The sequence below is a fragment of the Tyto alba genome, unplaced genomic scaffold (assembly GCF_018691265.1).
Source record: "Tyto alba isolate M040663 unplaced genomic scaffold, T.alba_DEE_v4.0 Super-Scaffold_10, whole genome shotgun sequence".
Taxonomy (NCBI): domain Eukaryota; kingdom Metazoa; phylum Chordata; class Aves; order Strigiformes; family Tytonidae; genus Tyto; species Tyto alba.
The window spans coordinates 13,586,350-13,599,508 of NW_024881262.1; the positions used below are offsets into that span (position 1 = coordinate 13,586,350).

At 48.8% G+C, this 13,159-nt stretch overlaps 1 protein-coding gene across 1 annotated transcript; it reads right to left on the reverse strand.

Moving 5' to 3' along the window:
• Window positions 1-282: 282 nt before the first annotated feature.
• Window positions 283-12,195, reverse strand: CLDN1 (claudin 1). Its single transcript, XM_042800259.1, has 4 exons — window positions 11,822-12,195; window positions 3,418-3,582; window positions 2,868-2,952; window positions 283-2,379 (listed from the first exon to the last, which is right to left on the reverse strand). The coding sequence occupies exons 1-4, from the start codon at window positions 12,042-12,044 to the stop codon at window positions 2,217-2,219; spliced, it is 636 nt and encodes a 211-aa protein (XP_042656193.1). The 5' UTR covers window positions 12,045-12,195; the 3' UTR covers window positions 283-2,216.
• Between the last annotated feature and the right edge of the window lie 964 nt (window positions 12,196-13,159).

The window sequence follows — 13,159 nt, forward strand, 5'->3', positions numbered from 1 at the left end:
CTGCCTTCCCCCTGCCCCTTCCTGCTCCACCCAGGGTGCAGCAGACCTTCTGGTTCCTGGGCTGCAATCGTAGCAGATTACTGGGCAAGTTTCTGCCAGAGGCCACAGCTGCTTGACTCACTGCAGATGATCTGTCCCCACCTATGTCTGCTATAGCTACACACAGCTAAACAAGCTCCATAGTGGCAGGCAGGCACCCAAAAGCCCAAGCCTCCCCTCTTCTCTTCCATGCACACTGTCCAAGTTCTGCTCAAAACCAAGAAATGAAATAATGCAGCCCAATTTTCCTTAAAAAAGTCCATTTATTGAAATTGTTTAAACACTTTATACAAGTTCCCAATACAAGCATCTGCTCCCTGGCTCAGGGTTAATGCAAATACAAAAAGCACAGCCTTCAGCAGCTCTTTTAATATCACCTGAGCTGCCACTTCCTAAGATCAGGTCTCAGGAGGCAGCTGCTGTGCACAGGCAATTCCCCATGGAGAAGTGGAAGGCACATGACCCAGCTCCAAGCACAGGCCAACATCAAATCAAGCCTGAAGCAAATGCTCTGGTTGGTTTCTTTTAGTAACTTTGATTTATGTTGCAGAGTCAGATCAAACACAGGTACAAGGCTTATACAGACTGCCAACACCATGGTTGTACATAGCTCAGCCCCAGAGGCTCTCCCTGCCTACAGAAGGAAATCAAAAAATCTGATGCCTCTGAACACATACACAATTATAAAGCCTAGTCAAAAGCAACCAGTTTCCTTCTGTAAAGAAAGCAAGGTTGAGCTTTGGAGAACTGGTACCACCCTTCTAGGAATTGAGACTTAACTCCAGCCAACCTCAGCCAGTGTTAGTAAAACACCAAGTGACTGACTGTGTGTGTCAGAGGAAGGGGTGGGAACCTTTGATGAGCTGCATTTATTATTTTTTTTTTTTAGATATGACTTAATATGCAAGGATGGCTTTATCTTTAAAATGCTAGTTTCTTCCTCTTTGGTGAGCTTGGATTGAAAGAAAATGCCATAACCTTTAGGTCATTTTCCTTGGAAATTGCCTTCATATCACTGGAAGTGTTTACAGGAAAAAAGACAGGATCAAATGGCAGCGTGTGAGGTATCCTTGGGGAAACATCAGGGAGCAGCAGTGCATTCAGTTTTGTTTAACACATTTAGCTGCATAAGGCAAACTGAGATCAGTAACTAAACCCAAATGAGAAAGACTTCAGGGAAGAGGAGAGTGTTTGTTAAAAGGTGGCCTGTAACACACACAAGGAGATAAAACTTCAAGCTCAGTTAGGTACTAGGGTGGGAACAGAGAAACAATCACTGGCAGCACTCGGTGTCTAAGGAACAGCAGCAACAGCCCCACCAGACACCCAGTGAAAACAGAAAGCAATCGCTTTTCTAGAGCTTTTCCCCAGCACCAGGGAAACCTGCAGCTGCTTTGGGAGTCTGCCAACTTCTATAGTCACAATTTTTCAGCTTTTTGCTCAGACACAGTCAATTTACAAGATCTTGTCAAAAAATAGTGATGACAGATTTAAGCCAAGCCACCTTACACCACATCTTCTGTTGGTCAATGACATGTGCATGGACAATTAGAATTTTCAATTTGTTAAGTCACAGCAATTGAATTGTGTCTGACCCTTAGTCATGCCAATCTGCACAAAAAGGAGGGTGCTGAAGAGGACACTAATAAGACAGTACAAGAGCATTTTAGATCTCCTCAAACATTCCTACATGTAAAGTCTTTTCCCTAAAATTCTGTTTCCCCATAAGCTATTGGTTTCATCACTTTGTATATAATATATGTTCCTTTAATTTCTACACACACCACACTGGGCTCTAACTTATGGGATATGGGACTGAATTGTTACCATCTATTTTTTAAAAAACACAACTAAAAAAAGCACCAACATCCATCTAAAAAAAAAAAAAAACAGTATCATTTTTCCCTTTTACTCCCAAATATTAAACTTAACCCAAGCTTGGAGGTTTCATCTTTCCATTGGCAATACCTATGAACATAGGCTAGCCTTCCTCCACGGGCTGGGAGAGAAAGGAGAAGTTATGTCCAGTAGCAAAGAGGATTACAAAAATATACACATTTTTGGGAGAATAGAAAGGCAGAACCTAGAGTCTGAACTCTGCTCAGGACAGTGGCATTGTAGTGTCCTCTTCAAAATGCTTTCACTACCAGTGCTGGTGGCTCTTCTCCTTTGTTTCATTATACATAATCCTTCCCTGTGGAGGGGGCATTTTTGGGATAGCCTCGAGTGGGTGGATACGAAGTTTCTCTCCGTGGACAGGAGCAGCAGAGGAATGCTCCCCCTAGTATGGCCAGAGAAGCAGCTGCCCAGCCTATGAAGAGAGCTGATCCAAACTCAAACCTGGGGGAGAAAGAAGAAAGAAGTGAATACTACAAGTAATGCACCTGGATTACAGTGTTTGCATGTTCACACAAAACAGAAGGGAGCCAAAACTGGGATGGAAGCGGCTTGGAGGCAGCAGTTTGGAACAGCCTGAGACTCGTCTGATCCTCAAAGCCCAGAGCTTTGTACACTGGGTTAGTCTGGCCTGCCAGCTCACCCTGCAGAGGCACAGCAGGGCCAGGCTCTGTGCAAACCAGGCCTTAAGCCTTCACTGGAGGAAAGTCACAGCAGTTAAGTCTCTAACAGTGATGCTGCCTTAAAACAAAGCCAAGACTTACAAGCCACATGGATGATGAGATCTGGTCCTGATGCTCATTCTGAAGTTTGAAGCCAACCCAGCTAGCTCAGGAAATTCCCTTATTTGTTTTGAGCCACTGCTACTCAAAACTAAGCCCTGAGAATGTTTGTCATGCTGTACTATAGTGTTGTATCAAATGGGTCAGTACCTGGTATTGACAGGGGTGAAAGGGTCATAAAAGGCCCGAGCCACTCTGTTGCCATACCATGATGTGGCCACCAGTGCTGCCAAACCTGCACATGAAGGAAACACAATGATTTAAGAAAAAACAATAAAAAAAAAATCACTGCAAAATAAGCGTGTAGCAGAATTGACACCTGGAGTGACGCTGAGCTGCTGCTACCCTGGGAAGGTCTGAGCTGTTACTTAGTACTGGCTGGGAGAGAAATTAAGAAAGGATTTGAAGTCACCCACAGTTACATTGCAGCAAAACCAGCACTGCTGACAGCCTTTCACTAAAGCAGGGTGTACAGGTCAAACTCAACTCTACAAATAGAGATGGAAATCATGCAGTCCCTACAGAAAGTATAATGCTAATGCCCAATTTGATGCCTCAGATAGCCAGCAGCTACTGTGCCAAAGTCCACTAGGGAATCCCCAGCCCAACATGCTCTTGGAGTAATGACAGCAAGCCCTCCCCCCATCCTATGCAGCATAAATGCCAGATCTAACACTAAACATATCTGTATGTGACCAACCTGCAATGATGAAGATCACCCCACCGAAGACAGCCATCCGCATCTTCTTCACCTGGTCATCTTCCATGCACTTCATGCATTTCATGCCAGTCACAGCAACAAATACACCAACAAGGCCCAGGAGTATTGCAGCCACCATCAAAGCCCGAGTGGCCTGCAGACTGCCTAGAAGACATTATTAGGATTTGAGTTACCACAAAGAAAACTCAAGATACAAATAGAAATTCAAATTACTGGGTTCAGTAATCATGTGTCAAAATACTTTGCTCCCTGTTACACAGGATACAACCGAGCGAGACACTTCTTTTTATTGTTAAGCTCCCAGAGACTGAAATGCATCAGCATCAGAGGACTCTCGGCCTCTTCTAAAATGCATGGAAAACAAGGGCATGCAGCTTTTTACAGGAAATGACCTGGGAATTGCCCTCAAACATCTTTTGTTCCTTGATCATTTGAATCCCAATTGGGAGGACATATCTGTTTATCAAAAGAAGTATTCAGATTTAGGCTCTACCTTGACAAAGCATTTAGGCACATGTTTTAATATGAATAGTGCCATACATATGAATAATCCCACAGCAGACAGCAAGGCTCTTTTATTGCTCAACACATCCAAAACCTGTCTTATACAAATACATCAGTGCCGATTCAGATACTTTTTGTGCTAAATCCTCAGTTTGAATCCCAGAGGGTACAGAAATACAGTTGCAACTGAAACTGGATTTTCCCAGACAAGTAAAAAATAGGGATTCTTTTTTCTTACCTAATATATTTATCTTATTAGATTCAAAGATATTAAAATGTTTTAAGAGCCTCTTGTGCTTTTAAATTAAGGCATGGCATGATGCCTCCCATAGGCAAGGGTTGTATTTGTCTGGGTTCTCAGCAGACAGACTCAATGTACTTTATCCAAGATTTTATTTTATACTGACTCATCTGAAGGCATAGACACAGTAGCCCTATATACGCAAGTTACCGAATTCAGATATTCTTGATACCAAAGCAAGCAGAAAATGATGATATAAATTCATCCATTAGTGAAAAAAAACATCAGGTGATAAAACACCTGAATAGCAGTGAAATAAGAGCCTGAGCTTTATTGCCTAGCAAATCAGGTTTGTTTGAATAGCATTGATTTTAATACACAGTCTTGTTAAGATCTGGGAACAAACAGGGCTGGTTAATCAAAGGAACAAGCTCCCAGGAGCATGCTGTAACCAAGGCAAGTGTCCCCTGACACAGACTGTTATCCAGCAGTGACACATGTACAGTTTTAGCAAAGCATCACCAGAGTCTGTTCCCAAGTCTGGAGCTCACCCCCCAGAAAGCACACTGACTTCATTCTGCTAGAGCTCTGCAAAGCACTTCCATCTTGGACAACTGTAGCTGCAAGATTGAAGCCTACAACTGAGCACCTGCAAACGCATCAGTCAGCGCTCAGCAGCTCTATGGTGAACCCACCAGAGCCTGCTGTTCTACCTGAAACAGGCAGGAATTCAAATGTGATACCGGCCAGGAGGGTAGCACAGCTACACACCTATCCTCTGCAGCTTCTTTACTACACTTTGCCCCACGGGACCATTTGTGCAGGGAAATTCTTGTGATCCACACCGACAACAGGCTATCAGGCTCTAGTTCTGCTTTAAAACAGATCTGGATCTGACTCTACGCACACAAGCTTATTGTTCTGTAAATGCATTATGAAACCCGTTTAAAACAATACAATAAAAAGGCAATATTCAGAGCAATAGGAAGTGACACATTTTCATATGAACAGGCTAGGCTTTCTTGGGAAAAATCTCACAATCAGCTTGGCTAAATGTCATGTCTCACTTCCTTCAAAGGGGAAAAGTGACACATCTCAGCACTGCCCAGGTGTTAATCAAAACCCATCTGCTGCACTGATTGCAGAAACCCATTTACAAAGCCATTTACCACTTTAGCATAAACCACAACAGCAGTATCCAAACACATGCTTAATAGATTAGCTCTAATGTCAGAGATTACACTCTAAAAATAATTTGTGAGTTTACAAAAGTTATGCCAGTTTTCAGAAATAGTACCACCCAGGCAACCAATCCAGCTGCCATACATTTAAGGCCAAATTGTGTATTACAACAGCAGGTCTGGAGAGGCTGATGGCTGAACACTAGTTTGTACTTTGCATGGGAAAGGACATTTTCTGCACAGGTACCAAATTTGTTTCAAGTCCACAGTAAATTGGGTTTAGACTTGCTGCAGAATAAATTACTTTACGGGAGAGGGCATTGAAAGAGTTCTTTCATGAAGCTGAAAACTGGAAATGTTATCTCAAGCAACTAGAAAACTAGTTATAAGGGTGGGAAGAGACCTCTCACCTTCGAACACAGTACTAAGGGACAAACACAGGAAGATGCTGAAAATGTTTCTATGACCTCAGAAGACCTAGCTATGAAACCTCCTAAAAAATCAAGATGTACAAGTATTAACTGGATGCATGCCACAACAGCTTTGCAGAAGCAGCTGAACAAAAAGCAGCATTGTGAGCATTTCCCAGGGCTGTCTGCTTTCAGCAGCGGACCTGGGAGTGTCATCTCCTGGTGTCCTCACCCCTCTTTTACGCATGGCTCTGTGGCATAAAACGACAGAACCATTTAGAAAGCTTGCAGTAGGACAGAAAACCAGGTTGGAGCATTTGCAGAACAGACAGTCTCTTTATCCCAATAAGTTTTAATATGACATGACTGTGTCAGCCAACCATTCTCCCCTCCGCCCAGCCTGGCAACAGCTCTTTTGTCTTCCTACCACTTTTGCAATGTGTGCAATACAATCGACTGCAGTTAATCATCATACAAGCTATTAGTTATTATGTACACATTAACAACCACGTTGTCAATGGAAGCTGCACATCCAGAGGCTGAGGAAGCTCATTTAATATTAGTTCTGTTGTTCACATGAGCCTTTCTAGGTGCTTTAAAAAAACCCCAAATGATACAACACTGTCTTAACCTGCTAAACAGGACTGGCTACCAACAACAAATAGAAGTACTCCACAGCAATTTAACTTTACAACTTCTATCACATTAGAGAGAAACAGGATTTCCCCCACACTCCGTGCTGCTGCAACAGTCTCGCCAACAGGAACAGGCAGGGCAATGCTTCTGTAGCCTCTCATGCAACATGCCACGGCTGTCAGAGCCCAGGCAGTCTCAGCAGCCCTCTGGGGAAAAAAGTCCTGTGCAAGGGGACACAAACTGGCCTGGCACCCAGCAACAGCTGTCAGATCACAACAGTACTTTGTTAATATAAACCACTGTTGACTCGAAAGCCAAGCCTTTTTATTGCTGTTAGTAATGAGAGACCTGGCCTGAAAAGCCTATGGCGAGAAAGTAGCAAATACGGAAGAACAGAGGCTTAAAACTACTGAGGATGGTTAATAACAAATGAGTTCTGCAGGCCATAAAATACTGTGTAAATCCACAAAAAAATGACACAGCAACTCATACCCATTTCACATTATGAAATCCACTTTTTTAAAAACATTCTAACAGTTCTGACTTACTGTTAGTGAATTTGGACACAAACTACATGAGGCAGTTTATCTGAAGCTTATATAAGAATTTTCCCTTCCCTATCATACCTGAAACAGAAGTAATTGCTGGCAACTGCGTAGTTGTAAAAAAAAAAAAAAAAAACAAGCAAAAAACCAACTCAAAAACCCAAACGAACTTCACCAGCATACATTTGAGGTTATTTTTCTGTCACCACATTTCCTTATTTATTCTTCTTGTGTCATCTACATTATAAAAAAGCTGTTGGGAAAGTGCCATGTGACTTTTGTAATGCAAAATTGCTGTAATGGCTCCATGTGCAGATTATTTTCTGATAGGGATGCTCATTTACTGCCTTGTTTGAATTTAAACTATGAACTTTTCCTTCCTTTCCCATGGGCCTTCATGCAACCAAGTGATGACAGAATACAGGTGAAACAGATGCTGTGCAGCTCCCTCTAATCCCTGCAAAGGAAGTTCCACTGGAGTTACAAGCACCCCTGTAGCGTAGGGAGCACATTATACTGTCCACCTCCAGGAGAAGTCAGCAGCCTTCAAAGCCATCCCACCGGGGTTTCATGAAAGCTGAATCTCCTGCAAGGAGTTGAATCCAAGATCCTGCTGCTCTGCCCTGCCAGCATGTAAAAGTGTGAAAGTTACTTTAGTACAGCAGGCAAAGAAATTAAAATCTGAGTAAGCAACAGCTTCAGAGGTAGCCAGTCTGAAGTCCTTCTGCCTGGACCCAAAAGCCTAATAATGGCTTGGAGGCTTCCAACCCCCTTACTAGCCCCTGCAAAGACCCTATATACCCATCACCATCACATATTCCAGTCTGGACTCCTTCAAAGCACCTCCCCACAAGTCTAGAGGACTCTACAGAGGCATCTGGGCAGGACACAGACTCACACAGGGTCATGTTTCTTGCCAAAATGGGAAGGCTGGGAAGTCCTCACTACATGTCCAGTGCAAAAGGGGCAAGTTCAATAGGTGACAGTGGCCTTGTACTCTGCCTACTCCAAAGCACGTAAGGTTCAATGCCCTCCTGTAGTCACTCAAACAGCAGAAAAAGCTTGGTGGCAAGACAAGTAACATGTTATACCACCATTTCCAGATTCCTGGTCAGAGGACACTTGGGCAGCCTGGTTTCCCACGAAGCCTGGAAATTCCCTTACCAAGAGGTTTAGTAACACATAGTAATTCTAGCTACTAAAGCTGCTTAGAAGCTGCTTGTAGAGCAATAAAGCCAGTGTATTGCAACAGACTCCCATCCCCTCTTGCAGACACAACACCACATAGGAACAGCCTCGGTGGCATTCCATGTAACCCTCTACCTTCTCAAAGCCCGGCACAGGTGAGACTGTTTTATCACTCGATCATGATTTTTCATGAGGAAGGAACAGGGATTGAGAAACATGGGAGCAAATTAACCCTTAACCCACATGAAAGCACAGATACCAGCAGGTTCTACCTGCTTACTCCAGATTGAAAAATGGAGAGATGACAAGACTATTTGGACACATTTGTCCCTCGTGCTACAGCTATGTCCCTCCCTGGGCCACTCTCCCACCTTCCCTACCATCAGGACAGAGCAGCAGTAGCCTGAGCATTAATAACTCTTCTTTCCCCCTACCTATCCTCTTCCCCAGCTCCTGGAAGAGGCTCAGCCAGGGTGGTAAAGATGGAGGGAAGATTTCACATTTCAGTGATGCTGTTTGACCCAGAGGGCATCCAAACCCTTGTTTATTTTCTGGGCTAGGGCACAAAGGCTCATTGTGGATGTACTAGGTTTGGTGATGAAGTGGTAGATGAGTCTCAGCTTGTCTCAAGTACAGAACCTCTCCCAGCAAAACCAAACAGGGCGATGAGTATCTTCAGCCAAAACAGCCTAGACAGGACCCAGAACCTCTACTCTGAACAGGAGCGTGTGGTTAGGTGGGGCTGAAAGCTTCCAGAGACAGGTACCAGGAGCCTTTCTCCCTCCCGTGTCTGAGACCATCCCCCTGAGGAGCACAAAGCTCAACTAAGCTCCATGGACGATGCTGGAGGGCTATAAGAACAATGCTGAGGCTGTGCAACAAAGCCTTGTTGCAAGGGTGGCTTTTGTTGCCTCTATGTCTGCATGTGGCCACGCACTGCTTTTCACGTAAGCCAGCAAAACGCAGCCTTTCTGCTGCCTGAATAGGAGCACTGACATAAGCCCTCAGCTGAACGCGGCTGCGGGAGAAGTGCCAGCATGGGTGCACTCCAGCAGCGCGGCCACACGGGAAGCTGGAGGCCCCTCAGTTGGCTAATGGTGCTTATCAGCTTGTGCCAACCCCATCTCTGACATGCTCCATCAGTCCAAGCAGCCAAACACTGACACATCTAGAGGAATGGAAATAGCTACTAGATATGCAAAAGCGTGCCAGCAAAGATTTCTAACGTTCCCACAGCCATGGATTACTGCAGGTGCGAGGAGGCTCAGTCCTTTCTATGGGGACAAGTAATTACAAATCTGAGACTCTCCCATCAGTGCATGAGGCTCTAACATGTGCTCGGAGCATTCAGGGCATGCAAGGCTCTGGCAGGAAAGCATGGCCAGGCAGAAGATTCCCTGCCCACATGGCTGTACCACCTTCACCGTGACCGAAATGAATGCAGGAAGGGAGCTCTGACTGCACACCTGCACCTGTCCCAGGGTGCGGCTGTTGAATGGGTTATAAATGTTCGGTTTGTTTTTTCACACCTCCACCCGAAACAGCATTGCTGGTCCCTGCCCAGGCCTACGTGGCTTTAAGACCTTGAAGGGAGACCAGGCAGGGAGAACAGCAGATAAAGCATATGTCCCTGAGCATGATCTGCTCTCAAGCCAGAAAGGCACAACCTAAGCAGGGAGTCCTTTAGCCAGCCCTCACAGACTTTCCTCCTGCGATTTCCATATTTCTTGGGTTTCCTGAGAATTTTTAGGCAAGCGTGCCCTGCAGGGCCAAGGGGCTCTGAAAGAGCACAAAAGGCCACTAATGGTTCAGCTACTGTCCCTGGCACCTCACACCTCCCTCCCCCTTAGCCCTGGAAGAGGAGTCCTTTTTGTTTGCAGGACAAAGGTGAGGTGAGTAGCTGGTTTTCAGGCTCAGCCACGAATGGGCCAGGTCTGGAGGTCCTGGGGCAGGTTTAGGAGTGTTCAAGCCAGGCTCCACACCTGATTCTGCAGGCAGGTCTCATTTACAGCACAATGGGCTGCAGTCGCACAGCCCCCCGAGGCAACCTTTCGCAACCCACCCAGGGGGTGGCTGGAGATTCCTCAGCACTGCTGGCATCTTGCACCCCCCACCCCCAGGGCGAGATAAGAGGCTTGAAGCTGAGTTTATACATAATTGTTACTCAAACCATCCCAGACTGTGTGCTTAGCCTAGCCCTGATTATCCACAGCCCTGCACCCTGTTGGAGGGTGCACCGCACTCCTCACGGGAGTAATTTGCGCCTCTGCCAGCTGCAGGGCCCACGGGTGTTCGGGTCATGGGAGCAGGAGTCATTGATGTGGGCTACCAATGAAGGTGGGGCCCAGGGTGTCCGGCTTCACTGGGTGACACATGGGGAGGATTGGTGGCAATCTAAATCGGGGATACTCCCAATGGTCCCCGGTTTTTGTGAAACTGCGGGCTCATTGCTTTGGGAAAGAGAAGGTGACCAAGGTGGCAATTATTATTTTATTAATTAGGGAGGGAGAAGGATGGAGGTGTTCCAGGACACTACTGGATTCGGGATGAGGGGAGGGATATTGAGAAAGGATGATTTTTTTTTTTTTTTAATTCCTTCGGGTGTCAGCATAAGTTATATGCTCCCGCGCTTCAGAAAGGAGCCCTCACTGGGCTCCAGCTCGGCGTGACCGCCCCGAGCAACACCCCAGCAAGCCAGGCTGCAGCTCCTGCATGCATGGGATAGCTTATCTTGTCCTGGGACGTCAAAGCTACCCTAGAAAGTACCTTGATGTACTGGTCTGCCTACAAGCAGTGCTACCTGGGCTAAAGTCCAGCTCACCTGCCAGCCCTTTGCCCCACGGGAGGAGCAGCGACTTTCCCAGAGAACAAAAGACCAAAACAGTCAAGCGCAAAAAAAAAAAAAAAAAAAAAGGATCCGTGCTCGAAAAGACCACTTCAGCACCGCTGATGAACTTTGCTTCCTGCTGAGCCTTGCCCGAACGAAGGCACTCCCTGCCTTAACTTTACTGTTCGTAATCACGGCGCTCGCTCGAGCATACGTGGAGGATCTGACCCTTCTCCTCCCGGGACGTGTTTTTTGGGGCGACGGGCAGTCGGTGTGCGGGCAGGCGGCTGTGGGACGGCTCCGGCTCCTTCCCCCCGCTGAACATTCCCCCCAGCCCCCCCGGGGAGGCAGGACCGCCGCGGGAAGCGCTTCAGCGGGCGCCGAGAGCTCCGGGTGCCCCGGACAGTCACCGGGGGAAGTCACCCTCAGCCCCGGCCGGGAACGCCACCGGGGGGGGGGGGGCCCCCAAGACGACATGCATCTATCTGAGCCCCGACGGATCGATGGGTGACCTCCAGCCCTTCACCTTCACCCCGAAGGGACAGGCGGCGTAGCTCCAACGGGACAGAGACCTGGAGACCCGACGGCACCGGCACCCCCAGCGGGACAGGCGCTGAGCGAGGGAGGGAGGGGCGGCAGGACTGGCACCCCCAGTCCCAGCACTTCAGCCCGAGCCCCGACACCGGCGTGGGGCTAACGACCCTACGGGACCGGTACCCTCAGTCCCCCCAGGGGAGGCACTGGGACGGAAGGGATGACCCCAACAGGACGGACACCCTCAGCCCCAGCAGGACGGGGCACCCCAACACCCACCCCACCCCACGCCCCCCCCCCGCTCAGCCCCGACTTACTCTCCAGCTTAAGCAGCGAGTCGTACACCTTGCACTGTATCTGCCCCGTGCTCTGCATGGCGCACGACATCCACAGCCCCTCGTAGAGCGCCTGGGCCGTGACGATGTTGTCCCCCGCGTAGGATGCCATCTTCCACTGGGGCATGGCGGTGCTGATGATGATGCCGATCCAGCCCAGGAAGGCCAGCACGAAGCCCAGGAGTTGCAGGCCCCCGCTGGCCATGTCTGCGCGGAACCGGGCCGGAGCGGGGTGGGCGGGGGGCGGGGGGGAAGGGGAGGGGAAGGGGGGGGCTGCTCCGCACCGGCGGAGGGTCGCTGCGAGGGGGACGAGGGCGCTCACCCAGCCCCGCGCACCGCACTGCCGCCCGCGCGCCGCCCCGCGCAGGTTTTAAAGCCGCGCGAAGGGCGCCCCCTGCTGGCCGCGCCCCCGCCCCGCCCCGCGGGGTTTTCCGCGCTCGGCCGCGGCTCCTCGCAAAGCTCCGCTTCCCGCCGCTGTGAACCCGGGGGGGGGAGCCGCCCTGGCTGCTGTCGCACCCCCCCCACCCCCCCACCCCCTCCTTGAGGGGCAGCGTCGGTGGCGACGTCGACGCCCTCCGGGGTGAGAGGGGGGCACCAAAATGCCTCCACCCCCCGAGGAGTGACCCCCTTCTTCAGGGTTTCGCCCCCACACACAGCTCCTGGCGCCCACTTAGTGCCTCCGGAAAAACGACTGTCCTTTCTGTCCCCTCCCGGGGCGTGCCAGGGGATGCTTTGGCACCCTTGGAGGTTTTGGCACCTCCAAAGGGTGGCCTGGTTGTGCTTGTGGGTCTGCCCCCTTCTAGAGCTGGGGGCCCACGGTCCCACACTCGCCTTCCTCGGGCCTTGCTGCCTGTTGCTGCCCTTTACCAGCTGGAGCTATAAACTTACATTTTTGGGGAATGCACCCTCCCCGAGCTGGCCCATCGGACGGGAAATGTGGGGATGGGGCTATGCCAGTCCCACTGGTGTCCCTGTGACCCACCTTCCCCAGCCCACCCGGGTGCCACCACTGTAAGGCAGGGACAGGGGGGCATCTCCCAGCTGGCAGGCTCACTGCCCGCCCCCCTGGGCAGGCAGCACACGTTGGGATAAACTGTTGCAGAGGAAGCAATATAGAAGTCATGGAAATTATCAGTACTATGATTTTACAGGGCTTTCAAAGAGGCAGCTGAGCAAACACTCATCATCCATGTACAAATGCTGCCAGGACCCTGAATCCAAACTTTGTAATTACCATTTTAATAAGGATGATATGCTGTACATCTTTGCATTACTGGGTCTCTCTTGATGGAGAAATTTCGGGGTTTAAATGCTTCAGTG

What these genes read in the sequence shown, in the direction of transcription:
- CLDN1 (XM_042800259.1), bottom strand. Translation starts at nt 12,044, where the DNA reads ATGGCCAGCGGGGGCCTGCAACTCCTGGGCTTCGTGCTGGCCTTCCTG. An exon ending in CTCGCTGCTTAAGCTGGAGA is followed by an intron (nt 3,583 to 11,821) that starts GTAAGTCGGGGC and finishes AATGTCTTCTAG; the next exon opens with GCAGTCTGCAGGCCACTCGG. An exon ending in GGTGATCTTCATCATTGCAG is followed by an intron (nt 2,953 to 3,417) that starts GTTGGTCACATA and finishes CTTCATGTGCAG; the next exon opens with GTTTGGCAGCACTGGTGGCC.